Source organism: Garra rufa, chromosome 14 (genome assembly GCF_049309525.1).
Source record: "Garra rufa chromosome 14, GarRuf1.0, whole genome shotgun sequence".
NCBI classification, from domain to species: domain Eukaryota; kingdom Metazoa; phylum Chordata; class Actinopteri; order Cypriniformes; family Cyprinidae; genus Garra; species Garra rufa.
This window is the reverse complement of record NC_133374.1, coordinates 4,997,244-5,020,520: the sequence shown is the minus strand read 5'-3', so window position 1 is coordinate 5,020,520 and position 23,277 is coordinate 4,997,244. Positions and strand designations below refer to the sequence as shown.

Below are 23,277 nucleotides of genomic sequence, written 5' to 3'. Positions count from 1 at the left end.
AATTATTGAAATAAATGAACTTTCCCTCGATATTCAAATTTTTTGGCACATACCTGTATTTGTCCCAATAGCCAACAATACATTGTATGGGTCAAAGTGATCGATTAAATCATTGGGAATTTAGGTAAAGATCATGTTTCATTAAGATGCTTTGTAAACTTTCTACCGTTTTTAAAGGCGATTTTCTCAAGATTTCGATTTTTTTGCTCTCTCAGATTTTCAAATAGTTATATCTTGGCCAAATATTGTTTTCAAAAAAATGGACCCAGGAAGCTTGCTATTTTTTAGATTAAAACTAATATATCCGTTCTTTTGCAAATGTCTCCAGTAAAAGTAAGGTTTGTGATACTAAAGGACTTTTTGGCTTTCGGCGCCCCTTGGAGGAAGACGGCGCATAACAGCTGCTGCTCAATTAGATGTACGCATGCGCGCCACGGCAGATGTTTAGTTCACGTTTGCGACAGTGCAAAACGTGTTTACGGCAGCATCATAAACACCTATGGAGCGACTGTGTGCAGCAGAAACAGCTCAAAACCAGAGAGAAGAGTCCCGAAAACAGGAGAGAATAAAAATGCTGCAATAGGTAACGCGTGCATCTGTTCATTTGTATACTATAGAAAACAAATGATTAGGTAGGTGCAATTAATCCTGTTTATTTTTGCAGAATTCCATCGAAACTGCCTTTCTAACAACTGTAACATACTGTGATAAAAATGGAGTTTGTTAAAGAGGACATTGATGACATGAGTGATCCAGAACCATCCAGAATAAAACATGAAAATACTGAGGAACAAACAGGTTTGTTTCCATTCATGATGATGTCCGCTTAGGAGCATTGTAAGGTAACCAAAACATAATTGCACCATTTTTGTTGTCTGTAGTCATAAAATGATTGGAATTGTTATAATAAAAAGATGGGTGGATAAACCTTGAATAGCTATATTTACCTTTACATAAATACTTAACTATGGAAGCCGTTTCAGTGACAGAATAAAACAAAATCTCAGTATTTTGCCTTTTTTCAACAATTCTGAGATTTTTTTTTTTTTTTGAATTGCAAGATGCAAATTACAATTATTATTCCTATATACATTACCAATCAAAAGGTTTTTAAAAAAAGATTTTTTTTTTTTTTTAAAGAAGTCTTGTTTGCTCACACCAAGCCTTCATTTATTTGATTCAAAGTATAGAAAAAACAGTAAAATTATGAACTGTTTTCTATTTGAATATATTTTAAATGTAATTTATTTCTGTGATTTCAAAGCTGCATTTTTAGCATCATTACTCCAGTCACATGATCCTTCAGAAATCATTCTAATATTCTGATTTGCTGCTCAAACAACATTATTATGTTGAAAATAGCTGAATAGAAACTTTTTAGGTTTCTTTGATGAATAGAAAGTTCAGAAAAACAGCATTTATCTGAAATATAATTTTTTTTAACATTATAAATGTCTTCATCATCACTTTTGATCACTTTAAAACACCTTTGCTAAATACAATTATTTATTTCTATTAATACTGACTCCAAGCTTTTGAATGGTATAGTGTATAATGTTACAAAAATGTTTTATTTCAAATAAATGCAGATTTTTGGATCTTTCTATTCATCAGAGAATACTGAAAAATGTAATCAACTATTTTAAATATTGCTAGTAATAATAAATGTTTCTTGAACAGAAAATCAGCATATTAGAAGGATTTCTGAAGGATCATGTGACACTAAAGACTGGAGTAAAGATGCTGAAAATTTAGCTTTAAAATCACAGGAATAAATTACATTTTAAATATATATTCAAATATAAATCAGTTATTTTAATAGTAAAAATATATATAAAAATTGTAATTTGAATAAAAAAAATGCAGGCTTAAACAAACAAACAAACAAAAAAACATCAGAAATCTTACTTTTCAAAAACTTTTTACAGGTAGTGTATATTTATCTTCACATAAATACCTGAATATGGAAGCCCATTTCCATCACAAAATAAAAAAACAAAACAAATTGTGACTTGTGACTGTTAGTTTTCCCCCATAATTCAGAGATTTTTTTCTCAAAATTGCAAAAAAAGTTCAATTTTGAAGATTTAAAAAGTCACAATTGCCTTTTTTAGTTTTTATCTTGATTTAATCTCACAATTCTCAATCTAAACTAAATTCTCACAAGAAAAGTCTGAATTGCAAACGTTTTTTCATACATGTGAGAATAAGTCAATTGTGAGATAAAACCCCAATGACCTTTTTAATTTTATTTTTTCTTTATCCCCTTGTGGAAACAATCTTCCACGCTTGACCTTTCTCTGCTTTATCACGTTTCTTGGCAATTTTCAAAGATTTAATATGTTCACTTTTTTAGACCTGATTGAAGTGAAGGAGCTGAATGAAAAGGAAGATTTCATTCTTGAAGAGAATAATTACTCCCAAAACAGAGCTCAAAGAACAGAAGCCAAAAGCCCCTTCACTTGCCCTCAATGTGAAAAGAGTTTCACGCAAAAAGGAAGTCTTGTCAATCACATCCGAATCCACACCGGAGAGCGTCCGTACACGTGTCCGCAGTGCGAGAGGAGCTTCACACGCAAATACAGCCTGAATGTTCACTTAAGAGTCCATACTGGAGAGAAACCGTACACCTGTCCTCAATGCGCAAAGACTTTCACGCAAAAGGAACACCTGAATAATCACATAAGAATTCACAGTGAAGACAAACGGTTCGTATGTCATCAATGCGGAATGGGTTTCACACGAAACGACAGCCTGAAGAACCACTTAAGAATTCACACCGGCATCGAGCCTTTGATTTGCCCTCAGTGTGGGAAGAGTTTTAACTGGACGCACAATTTCAACAATCATCTGCGCTCTCATGAAGCGAGGGCTTTCAGTTGTGGTCAGTGTGGAGAAAAATGTCCATCTGCGTCCGCTTTAAGATACCACCTCCAAGCTCATACAAACGAAAGGCCTCACGTGTGTTCTTCGTGCGGGAAGAGTTTTGCACGGATGGACTCTTTTAAAGCGCATCAGAAATTGCATAGCGGTGCAAGACCTCATGTTTGTTCAGACTGCGGCCGGACGTTTAATAAAGCCACCAACTTGAAAGAGCACCAAAAGATTCATACTGGAGAAAGACCGTACAAGTGTTTGCTTTGTGACAAGAGTTACAGTCAGTTGGGATCCTTGAAAGCACACGAGCGAGTTCATACTGGAGAAAGGCCATATCTCTGTGCTCAATGTGGGAAGAGCTTCTTCAAATCAAGTCATTTAGTGGCACATCTAAAAATACACCAGCCAGAGGCTTCACAGTGAGCAACTGGACTTATAAAGACAGACTTTGAACTGTTTTGCATTGATAAGGCAAGCAAATTAAACTTCTGATAAAAGTGAATAGAATGTTAAATAGAATGTTAAATACAGTCAAGCCCGAAATTATAAATACCCCTGGCAAATTCTGACTTAAAGTTACTTAATTTTTTTTTTTTTTTTGGATTAGAAATGACACAGACGTCTCCCAAAAGATAATAAGGCGATGTACAAGAGGCATCATTGTGGAAACAATTATTACTCATCTTTTATTTACATTTGAACAAAAAGTGGCATGTCCAAAATTATTCATACCCTTCTCAATAAGCAATGAAAAAGCCTTTATTGGCTATTACAGCAATCAAACGCTTCCTATAATTGCTGACCAGCTTTTTGCATGTCTCCACTTGTATTTTTGCCCATTCTTCTTTAGCGATGAGCTCCAACTCTTTCAGGTTAGAGGGTCTCCTTGCCATCACCCTGATCTTTAGCTCCCTCCACAGATTCTCAATTGGATTTAAGTCAGGACTCTGGCTGGGCCACTGCAAAACGGTAATGTTTTTGTCTGCTAACCATTTCTTCACCACTTTTGCTGTGTGTTTTGGGTCGTTGTCATGCTGAAATGTCCACTGGTGCCCAAGGCCAAGTTTCTCTGCAGACTGCCTGATGTTGTTGTTGAGAATTTTGATGTATTGCTCCTTTTTCATGGTGCTGTTTACTGTGATTAGGTTCCCTGGTCCACCGGCTGAAAAACACCCCCAAAACATTAGGTTCCCACCACCATGTTTGACAGTGGGGATGGTGTTCTTAGGGTTGAAGGCTTCTCCTTTTTTACGCCGAATGAAGGCTACATCATTGTGGCCAAACAATTCAATTTTGTTTCATCTGACCATAAAACAGAAGACCAGAAGTCTTATTTTTTGTCCAGATGAGCATTTGCAAAGGCCAAGCGGGCTTTTGTGTTCCTTATCTGGAGAAGTGGTGTCCTCCTTGGTCTGCATCTGTGGAACCCAGCGGTGTGCAGTGTCCGTTGGACTGTCTGCCTTGAGGTGTTTCCTCCAGCAGAGCCCAGATTCATCAGGATGGCCTTGGTGCTGATCCTTGGATTCTTTTTTACCTCTCTCACTATCCTTCTGGCCAGCGCAGGTGTCACTTTTGGCTTCCGACCACATCCTCTGAGATTTTTCACAGTGTGGAACGTCTTATTTTTTATGAATACTTTGCACCGTAGCCACTGGAACTTCAAAACATATAGATATGGTCTTATAGCCCTTTCCTGACTTGTGAGCAGCCACAATGCACAGCCGCAGGTCCTCAGTGAGCTCCTTTGTCTTAGCCATGACTGTCTACAAACCAACAGCAGAGAACTTGTGTTTTTCACCTGTTGAGTTGATTAAAACAGCTGTTCCCAATGAATCAGGGTCATTAGGATGCTTTAGAACAGCTTGGACTATTTGGAATGGTATAGAACTTTGTATTTTCCCATAGACTGTGACAGTCTGCAAAGAGTATGAATAATTTTGGACATGCCACTTTTTGTTCAACTGTAAATAAAAGCTGAGAAATATTTGTTTCCACAATTATACCTCTTGTACATCGTCTTATCTTTTGGGGGAAGTCATTTCAGGTCAAAACAAAAATGCTGGTTGAATAAAAGTAACTTTATGACAGAATTTGCCAGGGGTATGAATCATCTTGGGCTTGACTGTATATACATGAGAGCTGAGATATAATTTTAAGTAACTTAAAAAGCACTTTTATTTTAAAGCAAGACACTAACGAAAAACATGTTTAAGTGTTTTTTATTGCACTTTATGTATTAGCATCTAATATCAAATACAATATACATATTTAAAGGTGGTTTTCACAAAATGTGTTTTTTCCCCTCTTAAAAATCAAACAAACTTATATGTGTGTTTTGATTGTTTTAACAGAAGGGTTTGTTCATGTATCATTCACCTGATATATGTTTTGCATTTTTCATTCCTAAAAACATGATGAAAATGATTTATTTTCTGGTGTTTTACAGTGTTTTCCAGTTTTACAGTGTTCAAATGTCAACAAAATGAAAACAGTTTTAATCTGGCTTTATTCAGTGTTTAGATTTGTATTCAAATAAGTGCAAATTTAATCAGATAAAGCATCATTTGCATATTTCAATTCTCGTAATCAATCATCAGGGAAATATGGTGAAATATATGTATATATATTTCCACTATCAGTCAAATTATTTATTTGATCTAAAGTACAGCAAAAGCAGTAATATTATGAAATATGTTGACTATTGACTATTTAAAATATTTAAAACTGCTTTCTATTTAAGTGTAATTTATTCCTGTGATCAAAGCTACATTTTCAGCACTATTAGTCTAGTCTTTAGTGTCACATGTTCCTTCAGAAATCATTCTAATATGCTGATTTCCTGCTTAAGAAACATTTATTATTATTATTATTATTATTATCAGTATTTAAAACTGTTATTTATTCAGTATTCTTTGATGATAGAAATATCCAAAGATCAGCATTTATCTTTTTTTATTATTTTATATAAATTAATACATTTATTTAGAAAGAATGCTTTAAATCAAAAGTGATATTAAACATTTATGTTACAAAAGGTTTCTATTTCAGATAAATTCTGTTCTTCTGAACTTTCTATTTATCAAAGAAACCTGAAAAAATTCTACTTAGCTATTTTCAAAATGATAATGTTTATTAGAATATTAGAAAATGTGATGATGATGCTAAAAAATCAGCTTTGAAATCACAGGAATAAATTAAATTTTAAAATATATTAAAATAAAAAGCAGTTATTTGAAAGAGTAAAAATATTTCAAAATTTTACTTTTTTTTCTGAGCAGAAGAGACTTCTTTAAAAACACAAAAAAATCTTACAGTTCAAAAACTTTGACTGGTAGTGTGTATATATTATATTTACCTGGGGTGAAAAAGAATATTAACCTGGGGTGTTTATAAATATATGGAAATCTTTTTTTTTTATATAGTATAACAGTGTTACTGTATAATCTGATTGTCAAGGGATAATCATTCGTTAATGCTTGAATATAATATATTGTAATTTATATAGCCTACGCTATCTGATTCAACTGACAGAATAAAAAAATCCTGTTGCTAAAAGAATTTGCATAAAAATGTAATTAACAGGATTCATATTTGCATTGTAGTGAATAAACCATAAAGTGCAAAAGTCTTTGAACTTTACTAATCTGATTAATTGGAAAAAATGGCTTTTTTGAGTCATTCGAGTCATGAATTGAGCTACATATTGTGATGTATGTTGTTTATTCACTAAAAACTACTTTTATAAGAGATGTTTGTGTTCTCCTGAGTATCCTGGAAGACAGAAATAACTGGGTCATCATGTTAATCTGCTGAAATGCCTCTGTCTCATTTCAAGGCTTTTCCATTGCAAATTTAAGTTTTAATATGTTTACTTGAAATAATTGTTTAATTAGTCTTAAAAATCAGTTTGTTTTGCTTTTATATGATTCAGTTTTTACATTCAAATTGCATTCATTTCTTATAATTTCTTTTATCTTTCTTTTGATGTACCTCATCCATATAATAATGAAATAACTTCCAGCCAAACTATATCTGTAGATAAATGTAGGTGCTTATAATGCATACATTTTCAAACAATTGTTTTTTCGTTAAGAAGAAGAAACATCAGAACTAGAAAACATCTCAACACAACATGTAAGTAAAGTAATATTTTTACTAGCAGATCTTTTCCAGTTGATGCATAATTTTGTGTATGTTTTGATGAATTCATAAAGACGGTCAGTTGATACAGTATTTTCTAAGATTTTTTTATTTCTTCATGTACAGTCAGTACATTATACACAAGACATTAGCACCTAAATATAAATCTTAAAAATTAATGAACCCTATTCAAGCCTGCAAACAGAAGAAAACATGGATGATAGAAAACGATTGGTTCATCCAACATTACCAGTTTTGAATAATATTTTTTTTTTTAGAAGACGTCTCTTCTGCTCACCAAGGCTAAAATAGAAATATTGTGAAATATTATTACAATTTAAAATAACTGTTTTCTATTATAATGCAATTTATTTATGTGGTCCAATGCTGAATTTTTAGCATTATATTCCATAATATAATAATGTTTCTTATCAATTTTGAAAACAGGATTCTTTGAGGAAGAACATTCAAAAGAATATTTACTTGCAATATTATAAATGTCTTTACTGTCACTTTTGATCAATGTACTGCATCCCCCCTGAATAAAAGTATACATTTATTATTTAAACAATACACTACGAGTCAAAAGTTTTTGAACAGCAAGATTTTTTATGTTTTTTAAACAAGTCTGTTCAAGCCTGCATTTATTTGAATCAAAGTACAACAAAAACAGTAAAATTGTGAAATATTAATTACTATTCAAAATAACTGTTTTTATTTGAATGTTTTAAAATGTAATTTATTCCTGTGATTTCAAAGTGGAATTTGTAGCATTATTATACCTGTCAAATGATCCTTCAGAAATCATTCTAATATTCTGATTTGCTTCTTTAAAAAACACTTATTATTACTTTATGTTGAAAACAGCTGAGTACATTTTTTTTAGGTTTCTTTGATGAATAAAAAGTTCAGAAGAACAGCATTTATCCGAAACTGAAATCGTTCATACCATTATACATGTCTTTATCATCACTTTTGACCAATGTAATGCATCCTTGCTAAATAAAAGTATTATTTTTTTTAATTTCTCCCCAAATAGTGTATAATATTACAAAAGCTTTTTATTTCAGATAAATGCTGATCTTTGGATCTTTCTATTCATCAAAGAATCCTGAAAAAATGTACTTAACTGTTTTAAATTACATTTTAAAATATATTCAAATAGAAAGCAGGTATTTTAAATAGTAAAAATATTTCAAAATTTTACCATTTTTGATGTTTTTTGGATCAAATAAATGCAGGCTTGGTGAGCAGAAGAGGCTTCTTAAAAAAAAAAAAAAATCTTGACTGGTAGTGTACCTACTCCATATGTTTAAATGGTTGAATCATGGTTTCCATAAAATATTCAGCAGCACAACTGTTTTCAACTTTGATAATGTTTCATGAACAGCAAATCAGCATATTAGAATGATTCCTGAAGAATCACGTGACACTAAAGACTTGAATAATGATGCTAAAAATTCAGCTTTGATCACAGGAATAAATTACATTTTAAAATATATTCACATAGAAAGCAGTTATTTTAAATATTAAAAATATTTCAGATTTTTCCTGTTTTTGCTGTACTTTGGATCAAACAAATGGAGGCTTGGTGAGCAGAAGAGACTTTTTAAAAATCTTACTGTTCAAAAACAGAAAATCAGAATATGTGACCCTGGACCACAAAACCAGTCTTAAGTCGCTGGGGTATATTTGTAGCAATAGCCAAACATACATTGTATGGGTCAAAATTATTGATTTTTCTTTTATGCCAAAAATCTTTAGGAAATTAAGTAAAGATCATGTTCCATGAAGATTTTTTGTCAAATTCCTACTGTAAACCTATCAAAATGTAAATTTTGATTAGTAATATGCATTGTTAAGAACTTAATTTGGACAACTTTAAAGGTGATTTTCTCAGTATTTTAATTCCAGATTCCAGATTTTCAAATAAATGTATCTCGGCCAAATATTGTCCTATCCTAACAAACCATGCATCAATAGAAAGCTTATTTATTGAGCTTTTATATGATGTATACATCTCAGTTTTGTCAAATTTAACCTTATGACTGGTTTTGTGGTCCAGGGTCACATATTAGAAAAAACAGCAAATCACAATGTTAGAATGATTCCCAAAGGATCATGTGAGACTAAAAAATTCAGCTTTGATCACAGGAATATATTACATTTTAATATATTTTCATACCGAGAACATTTATTTTAAATAAAAAAATAATAATTCACAATTTTTATAGTATTTAGAATCAAATAAATGCAGCCGAAAAGAGCAGAAAAGGTGTTTGACTTTTCTGCATATGAAAATCTCCATCTCACTGTGATGATTTCTTACAATGTTTTCGAATATGAGTAATGAGGTTTGTTAACTGTGAGAAACTCCTTCCACATGAAGGACAGTGGTACGGCTTCTCTCCAGTATGAACTCGCTCGTGAACTTTCAGCGATCCAGACTGACTGAAACTCTTCCCGCAATGCGAGCACTTGTACGGTTTTTCCCCCGTATGGATCCTCTGGTGCTCCTTGAGTCGTTTAGCGGTGGTGAAAGTCTTGCCGCACTCGAAACACACGTGATCTCTCTCGCCGCTGTGTCTTTTCTGGTGCTCTTTAAAATTGCCCGGCCAGATAAAACTCTTTCCGCACAAAGAACACACATACGGCCTCTCGTTTGTGTGCACCTTCAGGTGGTTTTTCAGAATAGACGATGACGTAAAACCTTCGCCGCAGTGAATGCAATTAAAAGGCTTGAGCCCGGAATGAGAGTGCAGATGATTATTAAGACTGTGCAACCATTTAAACGTCTTTCCGCAGTGATGGCATTTAAAAGGCTTCTCTCCGGTGTGAACTCTTATGTGATCCTTAAGGCCTTTTTTACACGTCAAACCCTTTCCGCACTGAGGGCAGATGAACAGCTTCTCCCTGGAGTGGATTCTCATGTGAACCTTAAGGTTGTTTTTAAAAGTGAAGCTTTTTCCGCATTGGTGGCAAGTGTACGGTTTCTCTCCGGTGTGAATCCTCAGGTGATACTTCAGGCTCTCTTTACGGGTGAAACTCTTCCCGCAGTGATGGCAGCTGAAAGGTTTCTCTCCGGTGTGAATTCGTAAATGTTCCTTGAGGCTGTCTTTACGTGTGAAACTCTTTCCGCACTGAGGGCATGTGAAGGAGTTTTTGGCTTTCGTTGTTTGAGTTTTCCTCTCAGCCTCTGAACACGGTTCTTCGGTTGTGAAAGGTTCATGATTATGATGTTTCTCCTCCAGCTCATTCAGTTCCTCACTTTCTTCTTTTATGTCTGCAATGAAAACATACAAACACACACTAAAAATCCATTTGATAAACAAAATCATCATATTTGATACGCTAAAATTTAAAATCTGGCATTCTCATTGAATATATATTTGTGACCCTGGACCACAAAACCAGTCTTAAGTCGCTGGGGTATATTTGTAGCAATAGCCAAAAATACATAGTACGGGTCAAAATTATTGATTTTTTGCCAAAAATCATTAGGAAATTAAGTAAAGATCATGTTCCATGAAGATTTTTGGTAAAATTCCTACTATAAATATATCAAAATGTAATTTTTTATTAGTAATATGCATTGTTAAGAACCTAATTTGGACAACTTTAAATGTGATTTTCTCAGTATTTTGATTTTTTTGCATCCTCAGATTCCAAATATTGTCCCATCATAACAAACCATACATCAATAGAAAGCTCATTTATTGAGCTTTCATATGATGTATATATCTCAGTTTTGTAAAATTTAACCTTATGACTGGTTTTGTGGTCCAGGGTCACATATGTCATTTCCCCAGCTAACAAGCAACAGTCTCAGAATGTTCTGGCAAGATTCTCTCAAAGTTAATAATGTTAACAGAACGTTCATTCAAAGTTACAGTTGAGGTCAAATCTGAAAATCTGCAAAATGCTAATTATTTTACCAAAATAAGAGGGATCATACAAAATGCATGTTTTTATGGACCTGAATAAGATATTTTACATAAAAGATGCTTACATATAGTCCACAAAAGAAAATAATAGTTGAATATATAAAAATTACCCAGTTCAAAAGTTTACATACACAGCTGTTCTTCAGAAAAATCCTTCAGGTCCCAAAAAATTCCAGCATTTTTGTGTATTTGAACCCTTTCCAGGAATGACTGTATGATTTTGAGATGCATCTTTTCACACTGAGGACAACTGAGAGACTCATATGCAACTATTACAGAAGGTTCAAACACTCACTGATGCTTCAGAAAGAAAAACAATGCATTAAGAGCTGGGGGTGAAAACTTTAGTGTATCATTTAGTTCTGCCCTCCAGAAGCTTAAGAAGATACTTACCCAGAATAAGAAATAAGAAAATAAGTTAAATTTACACTAAAATTCACATTCAAAAAGTTTTCACCCCCTGGCTCTTACATGCATTGTGTTTCCTTCTGAAGCATCAGTGAGCGTTTGAACCTTCTGTAATAGTTGCATATGAGTCCCTCAGTTGTCCTCAGTGTGAAAAGATGGATCTCAAAATCACACAGTCATTGTTGGAAAGGGTTCAAATACACAAAAATGCTGAAAAACCAAAGAATTTATGGGACCTGAAGGATTTTTCTAAAAAAACAGTCTATGTAAACTTCATTCTCATAAATTCAATTATTATTTTTCTTTTGTTGACTATATGTAAATGTTGTTTATGTGAAATATCTTATTCAGGTCAGTACTAAATAAAAATAACATGCATTTTGTATGATCCCTCTTATTTTGGTAAAATAATTACCATTTTGCAGATGTGTATGCAAGGTGTAATGAAAGCTAAAAAAAAAAAAAAGTATTCATTTCTATGATTTCTCAGACTTATTTAAAAAAACATTAAATATCTTACTGTTTAAAAACTTTTGACTGCTAGTGTCATAATCTTCTAAATACTGCCACCAAATTTCAACTAAACCTTTATTCCCTTAACGTTCCTCAGCAATAATAAACGATCAAGAAAAAATACCAACCTGTTTGTTCCTCAGTATCTTCATGTTTCATTCTGGATGGTTCTGGATCACCGATGTCCTCATTCTCCTCTTCAACAAACTCTGTCTTTACCGTAGTATACATAATACATATATTTCACTCGTTACACCTGGAGTTTGATCACTTATAGGATGATGAGAATATAATAGTAGCTTCGGTTGTGAATGGACTGAAGGACTACATCTGTCCTAGAAATCAAAAATAATAAGTTTATTTTATACAAATTAATACACCTGTATGTTTAATTTTCCAAATTGTATTACTCAGTTCTTGTATTTTTGTCGTAGTTTCTGTTTTTCTTTGCATTCAAGAGCATACTTTGACTCAAAGCCAAATAATTCATAATATACAGTCGAAGTCAAAAGTTTACATACACCTTGCAGAATTTGAAAAATGCTCATTATTTTAGCAAAATAACAGGGATCATACGAAATGCATGTGATTTTTTTATTAAGTACTGACCTGATTAAGATATTCACATAAAAGATGTTTGCATATAGTCCACAAGAGAAAATAATAGTTGAATTTATAAAAATGACCTCGTTCAAAAGTTTACATACACTTGATTCTTAATACTGTGTTGTTACTTGAATGATCCACAGCTGTGTTTTTGTTTAGTGATAGTTGTTCATGAGTTGAGTCTCTTATTTGTCCTGAACAGTTAAACTGTCTGCTGTTCTTGGGTTTTCAGCATTTTTGTGTATTTGAACCATTTCCAACTATAACTGTATGATTTTGAGATCCATCTTTTCACACTGAGGACAACTGAGAGACTCATATGCAACTATTACAGAAGGTTCAAACACTCACTGATGCTTTAAAAGGAAAAACATGCATTAAGAGCCCTTTTTTAAGAACTTTTTGAATTTGAAGATCAGGGTAAATTTAACTTATATTGTCGTCTGGAAAACATGTAAGTATGTTCTGTAGCTTCTGAAGGGCAGTAATAAATTGAAAAAATATGATATTTTGGCAAAATAAGAAAAATCTCCATTTTCTGTTCAAAAGTTTTCACCCCCAGCTTCAGTGAGAGTTTGAACCTTCTGTAACAGTTGCGTATGAGTCCCTCAGTTGTCCTCAGTGTGAAAAGATGAATCTCAAAATCATACAGTCATTGTTGGAAAGAGTTCAAATACACAAAAATGCTGAAAAACCAAAGAATTTGTGGGACCTGAAGGATTTTTCTGAAGAACAGCAGGCAGTTTAACTGTTCAGGATAAACAAGGAGCTCATTAACAACTATCACTAAACAAAAAAACACAGCTGTGGATCATTCAGGTAACAACACAGAATTAAGAATCAAGTGTATGTAAAGTTTTGAACAGGGTTATTTTTTTATAAATTCAACTATAATTTTCACTTGTTGACTATATGTAAACATATTTTATGTGAAATATCTTATTCAGATTAGTACTAAAAAAAAATAACAATCATTTTGGTCTTGTTTTGGTAAAATAAGTAACATTTTTGCAGATTCTGCAAGGTGTATGTAAACTTTTGACTTCAACTGTATGTGCAATAAATATTTGAACACAACAAATGCAAAATCCCAGTGATACTGTTGCTATTCATAATGATTTATGATGCTGATGATTATATTTCAGTGACAACAGTGAACACAGTGTAGTTCCATATAAATCATGATAAATGAAACTGCATAATGCATAAAACAATCTCATCTTGACATAATTAATGCAGGTTAATTACAGGCAAAGGCGATGACACACAGACTAACATGCATAGCAAATGTTAGTTTAAAGTGTTTTTTGTTTTACCTTTTGTAGTATTTGTTCTCTATTTCGCCTCTCCTCCCGTTTTTATGTATTTAATGTTTTTTGCTATTAAAACTCACATCAATCGATCTCATATTGCTGCCTCAAACGCCCTCGTCACTGTCGTGAACACCTACCGTATCGAAATACGCGTTAACAATGTATGGAGCTCACATATTTCCCCGATTTGTTTTTACGTTATTAATAATTTGGCTGTGCTGTAAAAATGTATCCAGTAGGAAGAAAACGTCCTGAGATTTAAATGCGCCGCAATGGGGTTCAGCATTCAGCGCCCTCTGTAGGGAAAACAGGCTAGTTTCAGTATCTGCTGCGACAGACGCAATACGGTAGATGTTTACGACAGTGAGCGCTCGTTTGCGGCAGCATCATGGCAGCATACGGTGGGAGTTTTGAGAGCGTAAACAGCATTAAATCTAGAAAAGAGGCCAAAAGGGAACAAAGAGAGCTCGTTATACAACAGGTAAAGCAAATATACATTTTAAACTAATATTTAGTCAGAATAAGACTCAAAGTCCTGCCTGAATAAGAAGCGAGTGTTGTTTTAACAGATCTGTTTACAATCCTTTGCATTCAACTTGAATGAACATACAGCTTTATTATGAATTTATGCCTTTTTTTGTGTCTTTTTTGTGTCCTAAAGCGTATTTCAGAGTTGTTCCCTAAACATTTGAGCTGCTTTATGTATTGCTTGTCAATATTTGTTGTTATTGTTGTTGTATTAATTATATACTTTATTATCTACAAATTAATGAAATGTCTTGTCCTTGCTATCGTTCTTAAAATAAATGACTCTAGATTTCATATTATGTTAGAAAATGTTGATAATTGAAAGAAATCTGAAATAAAATCAAACAAAAAAATTAGATGACAAACTTATGTTAGATGAAATATTGCCTTGACGACTAACTCAAATAAGTAGGTTTAAGTTGGAATACTAAAATTACTAAACTAAATGTAAAAAATATTAAAATTATTTAAATATAAGTATGACAAAACAACAAAAATGACAAAAGCACATAAAACATTTAATAACCTGAAAATCTAAAAATAAAAGTTAATTAAAAAATATTAAATTAAATTAAATAGAAATATGGAAAAAATATATTAAAATAACAAGCACATAAAAATGACAAAAAATTTAACTTAAAATAAAAATATTAAAATAAAAGGAAAGAAAGAGGGCTTGTTCTACAACAGGTAAACAAATAAACTCTTACAACTAATATTTAGCCAGAATAAGACTCAATACCTGCCAAAAAAAAAGAAGAAACAAATGCTGTATGCAACAGATTTACTTACAAACCTTTGCATTCAACTTAAATGAATATGCAGCTTGAATTTGAATTAGTCTTTTTTTTTTGACAACTAACTAAAATAAATAAATTTAAGTTGGAATACTAAAATTACTAAAACTGAAATAAATGAGAGAAGATATTTAATTAAATATGAAAAAAACTATAAAAATGACAAAAATGATAAAATATAAAAATAAAAGAGAAGAAAGAGCTATTTTAAGGTGTTGTTCCCTAAACATTTGAGCTGCTTTACGTATCGTTTGTCAATATCTGTAATTTAGGTTGCTGTATTAAATATGTCAATGTACTTCATTGTATAAAATTCAATTAAATATTTTGTCCTTGCTATCTTTCTTAAAACAAATTGCTTTAACATTCTGTCATAAAATGCAATGTCTTAGCAGCATTAAATTGTGACGTGTGCAAAAAAACAATCATTTTAAAAACAAAATGAGCCACTCTGAATAATACTGTATAGTATGTAGTATGTAATATTAAATGTTTTTGAAAACTGTTTATGTTGCTTTAATGCAAAAGTTGTCACTGAAGACAAATTCATTAAAAAGGAAATCTATTTTAAGATATTTATTTTTTAAATATTTTAAATTTTAAATATTTTTTTTTCTCATTCATTTTGAGAAAGAAAGCCTAGCTCACTTTGCAAGCAAACTTTTTTCATTAATATAAATATTTTATTATGAATTGATTTCATACATTCTCTAAAACGTTATGTTTGTCCAGTGTAAAGTTGTGATGTAATTTAAACATACTAAATGAGATGTTCTCAAAATATAAATTAATTCCAAATTTATTTCACACAATATTCTTAACAGTCAGTCTGGATTATTGTTGTAGCTGAACTAACATTGAACTACCTTCAGGGGGCGCTAACATTCCACAATAAGGTCCATTTGCAAATTTATGGTATATTATGGGACTAAACATGCCTTGACTTTTAGCAGATATACATGGTTATGTACAAATTTAGATTGTAATGCTTGTGATTAATTAATGATTAGCATTATGTTTGCCATTTGTGTTTATAGAATATCAGCTAGCGGAAATGCTTTGAGCATTGTCAGACAAACAACATTTTCTCATCCCTTTTACAGTAAATTCTCAAGCTCTCTGATTTAAGAAAATGCCCTGACTTTCAAAAAAGCAAATATGTTTTAATTCTTGACTAAACTGGTCATATAATCTGTTATAGAACCATTGTAAATGATGATACGCATATGCATCCCTTTTAAATTTGCTTTATAATAGAGCTTTCTCACTCTTTCTGTGGCTTTCTGACTAATGCCAGGGTTGATATTTTTCCTCCTAATGACGGTTAGCATGGGAATATAAACATCACTGAACATTGCTTTGTTTAAATGGTGGCTCTTAACAGGATGGTCAACTCTGTCTTCAGATGATAACAGCTGCTCTGTTGAATTTGATTTATTTTCTGTCCTTTAAAAAGATTTTTGAAGTTGCTGTAGTAAAATAACAACAATATTTTCTTTTTTATGATTTCCTCTCTTTGTCTTTGGTGGTTTGACTGCTTCCTGTTTATGAGGAGAGGCCAGAGGTGATATTGTTAACTGAAATTGTTAAAAAAAAAATTGTGATAATTTTTTGTGATTAAAAAAAGTGATAATTGAAAGAAATATAAAATAACAATGAATAAAAATATTAGATGACTAACTAATTAAAATTTAAATGTTAATTGAAAATCAGAAATATTGGCTTCCTTGACATCTAACTAAAATAAGTTTAAATTAAAATACAAAAATGACTAGAATTAAAATAAATAAAAATATTAAATTAAGTTAGAAATAGAAATATGAAAAAAATGTCAAAAGCACATAAAAAATAAATACAATTAAACTAAATCTAAATAGAAAGACGAAAAGCTATAATAAGCACACAAAAATGACAATAATTAATCTAAAAATAAAACGAAAATTGAATTTATGAAAATAAAAGTTCATTTAAAACGAGATGTTTCATCTCAAGGGGTTAATCCTCGCAATAAAGATATGTTAATAAATAAAAATAAATAAATTGAAAAATTGAAAAAATAAAAAAAAGAAAGTAGAAATTAATTTACTAATGTTACAAAAATAAATTAAAGCTAAATAGAAATATTACAAAATTTTTAAAATGGCAAAAGCATAGCAAAATCACAAAAAATAAAATTAAACTGAAAACTGAAAATATAAAACTAAAGTTAATTTAAAAATTGTACTAAAGCTAAATAGAAATATTAAAAATAATAAATATGTCAAAAGCACATAAAATGACAAAAAAACATAAAAAATAGTAAAATATTACTGGGGTAGACATTGACTGTTCGGACTGAAATGCTAGCTACTAATAAAAATTATGTGAAAAATAATGTAGTGTACAATGTGAAATGTTTCAAACTGTAGTACGCTGGATTGTTAGATGAACTCATTGTGTTGAATGATTAATCCAGTCAGTGAGGTCTTCTCAGAAATAAATATGTTTACTAAGCTGCATTTTTTTTTTCATACTGCATATTTGTGACCCTGGACCTCAAAACTAGTCATAAGGGTCAGTTTTTTTTAATTGAAAATCTGAATAAAGCTTTAAACTGATGTATGGACAATAGTTGGTCAGAAGATACAACCATCTGAATCTGAGGGTGGGAAAAAAAAACATTAAAGTTGTCCAAATGAAGTCCTTTGCAATACATATTACTAATCAAATATTAAGTTTTGATATATTTATTGTAGGAAATGTACTAAATATCTTTATGGAACATGATCTTCAGTACCATTTTGACCCATGCAATGTATTTTTGGCTATAACTACAAACATAACCCATGCTACTTAATACTGGTTTTGTGGTCCAGGCAGGGTCACATTTGATTAAATATAGGATGTTAATTGGGTTGTTGGTGAAAATGGAAAATTCACATACTGCAGAAATATTAGTAGTTTGCTATTCCAAACGTAGTCACTGATGTGCAGATCTCAGTACGCATAATGCATCTGTTATCTCTCTGCCAGCTGTGTTGGGTTTTCTCTGTGCACACATTTGCTTCAGTCTGCCTGAACCCTGACAAACCTTTATCACCTCAGAGCACACGCACAGCCGACGGATGCAGCTGACAAATATGTAATTAGAGTTTAAACAGCCCATAATGCTTATCTGCTTCCAGAAATCACCACTTCTCCTGCTTCTGTATCTCTCTGCAGGCTAAAGAGAAGTACGAGAAAGAGGAGCAGAGGAAGGCTGAGAGGAAGGCCAGGGGTGAGGACACATGGATGCTTCCGGATGTTGACCTGCGACTGCAGCAGATAGGCCAGGTAGAGGTCAAACTACAGCATGAGCCTCATTAAAGATGATGAGAAACTCATATGAATGTGCATGTTTTTGTAGATGATTCTTAAAATAACTTCAGGTCTATTTTGCTCACCAAGGCTGCATTTATTTAATCTAAAAAGACAGTCAATACAGTAAAAATGTGAAATATTATTAATTTTGTGTTTTCTATTTGAATATATTTTAAGATCTAATTTATTCCTGTGATGCAAAGCTGAATTTTCAGCATCATTGCTTCAGTCTTTAGTGTCACATGATCCTTCAGAAACCATACTCTAAAAATTATTAGGTATGCACCGAAATTAAAATTCTTGCCCGAAGCCAAACTAAAAATTGAACACTGGGCCAAAGGCCAAAGGCAGATTACCGAACACAGTTTTTTGTTTTTTTGCCACGTATTTGCCAAAAAAAATTTCTCCATTGCAGAAATTAAATCGCCAAAATGTGCTTTTTACAGTTTTGTCTTGCTTTACCAAAAAATGAATACAAAACAACAATTAAAAAATATTTACTTAACACTGAACATTTTTAACATTCTAGTAGCACAATTGGAACTTAAAATGAATAAGTTAGTAAAATAATATTCTTTGGCTATTTTTAAAACCCTCTTCTTAAATCAGGCATGTGTTTTTTAATGTAGTTAAATTGTTGTAAAAGCAGGTTCATGTTGTTTTTAACAATATGTTGTGCACCCTGTGTTGGGTCTGTCTTCACACTGGATTTAATTTCTCTGGTTGTTTTTGCACACAGGAACATGAGGTGAAAAACAAAAAAAAGAAAAAGGAAAAGAAAGCAAAAAAGAGTAAGAAAGAAAAGAAGAAGAAAATCCAGAAAGAGAAAAAAGACGAGGAAGATGCATCTTGTGATGGCTCTGAAGTATGTACCTGAATGTTACATTTAACCCTTTCAATCATGTTAAAGAAATAGTTGAACCAAAAGTGAACATTTTCTGAAATATAACCCACCCTCAGGCCATTCGAGATGTAGATGAGTATGTTACTTCATCAGATTTGGAGAAATGTAGCATTTCATCACTTGCTCACCAATGGATGTGAATGGGTGCCGTCAGAATGAGAGTCCAAACAGCTGATAAAAACATCACAAATATCCTGTCAACCCTTGTTTGATTTCAGGACTCAGAGGATGAGTGGGTGGAAGCCCTGCCTTCGTCAGGGGGCGGAGACAAGGCATGGAAGGCGGAGCATGAGGCCACGCCTGCTGCTACCTCCGCCAGTACTAATCAAGTAAGCTCCTACTCTGTTGTTATCTATGGACCCCAATATTAGATCAGTAATCTCTCCCAGTATTCCCAAAATCACAGTAATATTATTCCTCTTTTAGAGATAACAGATTTTTTTCCGTATTACCTGTCTGTCACACAGCTTAACATGATCTGATTACTGTCTTTGCTGTGGTCTGTAATCACAGTCTTCAGAAAGACATTGAGATTATGAGAGAGCGAGAGTGTGTGTGTCAGAGTGGGTGATTGTTGTCCTACACAGTAAAGCCACTTGTGGAAACTTCAATACTGTTATTAGTTGAATTGAAGAGCTCTCTCTGCTCTCTCTGCGCCACGAGGGCGTTCACACTGACAGCCATTTTCAAAGCTACCAGAAGTCATTCAATTTTAGTGAGAGCTGATGCGACGTGTGCAAGGTCTAGCTTTGCACAAATAGGCCATGATGTGATTCATACTACATAAAAATGCTTTTTTAACCTCTAGAATGTTAATTTTGAGCAGGATTAAAATTGGTTGTGGGTCCAAATAGAGTGACTTCATTAATGCACCTCATTAGGTATGTTTTCATTTAAAAAAAAAATTGTGAATCACAAAAAATAAATGGTGAATGAAAATGACAAGATGTCACAAATGTGTTCTATTAAAACTACAATGGAAATACTCAATTTAGACTGATAATTATTATTAGCTTTTTTTAACGAAAACATGCACAAATAGTGCATTGTAAACACATTTACTGAAAAAAAAAATCCTCGATGCAGAACAAAAAAACTGAATGGAAACACCAAGATGTGCATAAAACTTTGAAACGCCTAAAAATCTTGTTTCATCTGTGCACTCAGAAATGCAAGAAAATGTATTATGTAGGATAAAGGCCCTAGTGAGAAATAAATATACTAAAATGTATTTAAAACACATTTATTTTAGTATACTACAAATTAGGGCTAGGCGATATGCAAAAAAGATCTTATATGTGACCCTGGACCACAAAACCAGTCTTAAGTCGCTGGGGTATATTTGTAGCAATAGCCAAAAATACATTGTATCGGTCAAAATTATTGATTTTTCTTTTATGTCAAAAATCATTAGGAAATTAAGATCATGTTCCATAAAGATATTTTGTAAAATTCCTACTATAAATATATCAAAATGTAATTTTTGATTAGTAATATGCATTGTTAAGAACTTAATTTGGACAACTTTAAAGGTGTTTTTCTCAGTATTTTGATTTTTTTGCATCCTCAGATTCCAGATTTTCAAATAGATGTCTCGACCAAATATTGTCCTATCCTAACAAACCATATATCAATAGAAAGCTATTTATTGAGCTTTCATATGATGTATATATCTCAGTTTTGTAAAATTAAACCTTATGACTGGTTTTGTGGTCCATGGTCACATATATTAGATATTGATAATCGTCATAGAATTTTTTTTTCTTTCTGGTAGCCTACTATAGTTCGGAGGAGGTCTCTTTTGGCCGGTTTATAACAAAATAAAAATAAGTGCTTCATTTGTAAGCATGAGTAATTTAAATTAATTTTTTGTATTTCAATTTTTAGAATTTTTATTTTATTAATCAAAATACAACTCAAATACATTTAAGTAGTATGTACTAAATAAAAATACCTTGCAGTTGTACTTTAGTATACTGAACTGGCATATCCATAGCCTGCTAAATTGGAACAACTAATTTTGTACTTAATGCAGAATTAGTACTGATTTTGTTTCTTGTTTTTTAATAGCCTATGTCTGTTTGACCTTTCCTAGAGAGACGAATGGATGACCTTTGACTTCTTAGCGATGAAGACAACCTCGCAAGGAGAGAGACGAGCACAGAAAGAGGCCGAGAAAGAGGCAGAGAGGCAGAAAGCACAGGCTATCGAACAGGTGAGCAACGTTTGTGTCTTCGAACATCTTGGAAAAAAAAATCTGCTAATTGCAAAAACTTTAGTGTTTCCTAATGAGCATTCTGGTTTCAATAATATCAATAAAAATCCATTACATGTCAAGATTTTTCATATTTAATGCCAATAACAAAAGCAGTCAACTGTAAAAGGTTTTAACAGTCTGGACTCTTAAATGCTGGTAAAACAAACAAGCAAACAGTTTGTGAAACTGAGCTGCTATTATTAACATATAATTGTCCTATTTTAGCATAATGCATTTCTCATTGCTATGCATCTTTGCAGAATTGCATTTGTGAACGTTTTGCATTCCTTGCATCTTTTGCAAAAGCATCCACAGCAATTTGTGTTGCGAATACTTGCGTTGAAAAGCAATTAATCTTCCATTTGTTTGGATTTCGTGTATATAAAGCTGTGAAAGTACTGTTCAGTACCAGTGTGTGAAATCTTGTGTCTTGTCATTTAAAATTAAAAATGCAGTTAAAGTTTATTACCTTCTCCTTGATGCAAACAGCTTTTAAACTTGGCCTAAACAGCCAAACCGAAAGTTAAAATAAGCACTTCTGTAGAGTTTTGTCATGTGAGGGGAGTGTTTATCATGTGTGCCTCTCTCTTTCTCTCAGGCTGGTCTTCACAGGTTAGAGTTGAACCCTTACTGGAAGGATGGAGGAAGTGGTCTGCCCCCCGAGGAAACCTCCGGTACCTCGGCTAAAAAAGGTGAATGCCGAAATCAAGTGCGATAATCCTACACGGTCAGACTCAGAGACGTTATTTTCGTCTCAGTCGCTGTAGGCGGTACAAGTTTGAGTAAAATCCTATACACTGTAAAAAGATTTTGTTAAAGATTTTTCAAACAAAGATTGGTAACACTTTAGAATAGGGAGCACTTATTCACTATTAACTATGACTTTTTTCTCAATAAATTCCTAATTTGCTGCTTATTAATATTTAGTTAGTTAGTTGTTAAGTTTAGGTATTGGGTAGGATTAGGGGTGTAGAATAAGGTCATGTAGAATAATGCATTAATATGTGCTTAATTAGTACTATTAAATGGCTAATATTCTATTAATATGCATGCTAATAAGCAACTTGTAAAGAAACCGTAAAATAAAGTGTTACCATATGTTTTACAAGAAAATAGTCTTTCTGTCCTTCTACTTCATAATTTCATGTGTCATTAGTAGGGATGTGATGGCATTATCAAGATCGTTGTGTCTCAATATCATTATGGTCACATGAATGAAACGGTAGGTCTTTTGGGCAAAAAGTTTAGCTTTTAAAATATATTTAAACTTCATGCATGAAAAGCATGAAAGGTGTGTTTTGGGCCATTGTCACAGTATCTGTCAAACAAACTAAAAACAAAAGTTAGGGGTGGGCGATATGATAAAAATAACCCTCAAACTGCATCAAAGTGCATTAGATAGCATAATTGAACTTTTAAATGTACAAAACATTTTTTTCATATAATTAACATTTGTAAAAAAAAAAAAATATATATATATATATATATATATATATATATAATTTTAAAATATTGTTTTAATATAAATATAATTTGTTAATTGAATATATTCATATATTTTATATATATAATACATTTTGAATATATTTGAATAGCATATTATTTATATATTTTGAAATAATTAATATTAATATATTAATGTATACTACAT

The 23,277-nt window shown here is 32.1% G+C and overlaps 3 protein-coding genes across 3 annotated transcripts in view; 2 read left to right on the top strand and 1 right to left on the bottom strand.

Moving 5' to 3' along the window:
- The first annotated feature begins 491 nt into the window (after positions 1-491).
- Positions 492-3,854, top strand: LOC141284642 (uncharacterized). Its single transcript, XM_073817635.1, has 3 exons — positions 492-583; positions 665-798; positions 2,357-3,854. Exons 2-3 carry the CDS (start codon positions 714-716, stop codon positions 3,298-3,300), a joined length of 1,029 nt encoding a protein of 342 aa, XP_073673736.1. The 5' UTR covers positions 492-583; positions 665-713; the 3' UTR covers positions 3,301-3,854.
- A 4,976-nt stretch (positions 3,855-8,830) lies between these two features.
- On the bottom strand, positions 8,831-12,213 carry LOC141285252 (uncharacterized). Its single transcript, XM_073818289.1, has 2 exons — positions 12,011-12,213; positions 8,831-10,300 (listed from the first exon to the last, which is right to left on the bottom strand). Exons 1-2 carry the CDS (start codon positions 12,111-12,113, stop codon positions 9,327-9,329), a joined length of 1,077 nt encoding a protein of 358 aa, XP_073674390.1. The 5' UTR covers positions 12,114-12,213; the 3' UTR covers positions 8,831-9,326.
- Positions 12,214-14,158: 1,945 nt separating this feature from the next.
- The window catches only part of cwf19l2 (CWF19 like cell cycle control factor 2), a 26,607-nt gene continuing 17,488 nt past the window's right edge, over positions 14,159-23,277 (top strand). The window contains exons 1-6 of the mRNA XM_073818288.1: positions 14,159-14,282; positions 18,328-18,438; positions 19,205-19,330; positions 19,588-19,698; positions 21,465-21,584; positions 22,225-22,335. Coding sequence (XP_073674389.1) covers positions 14,190-14,282; positions 18,328-18,438; positions 19,205-19,330; positions 19,588-19,698; positions 21,465-21,584; positions 22,225-22,335 — 672 coding nt within the window. The 5' untranslated portion in view covers positions 14,159-14,189. The remainder of the gene's footprint in view (positions 14,283-18,327; positions 18,439-19,204; positions 19,331-19,587; positions 19,699-21,464; positions 21,585-22,224; positions 22,336-23,277) is intronic.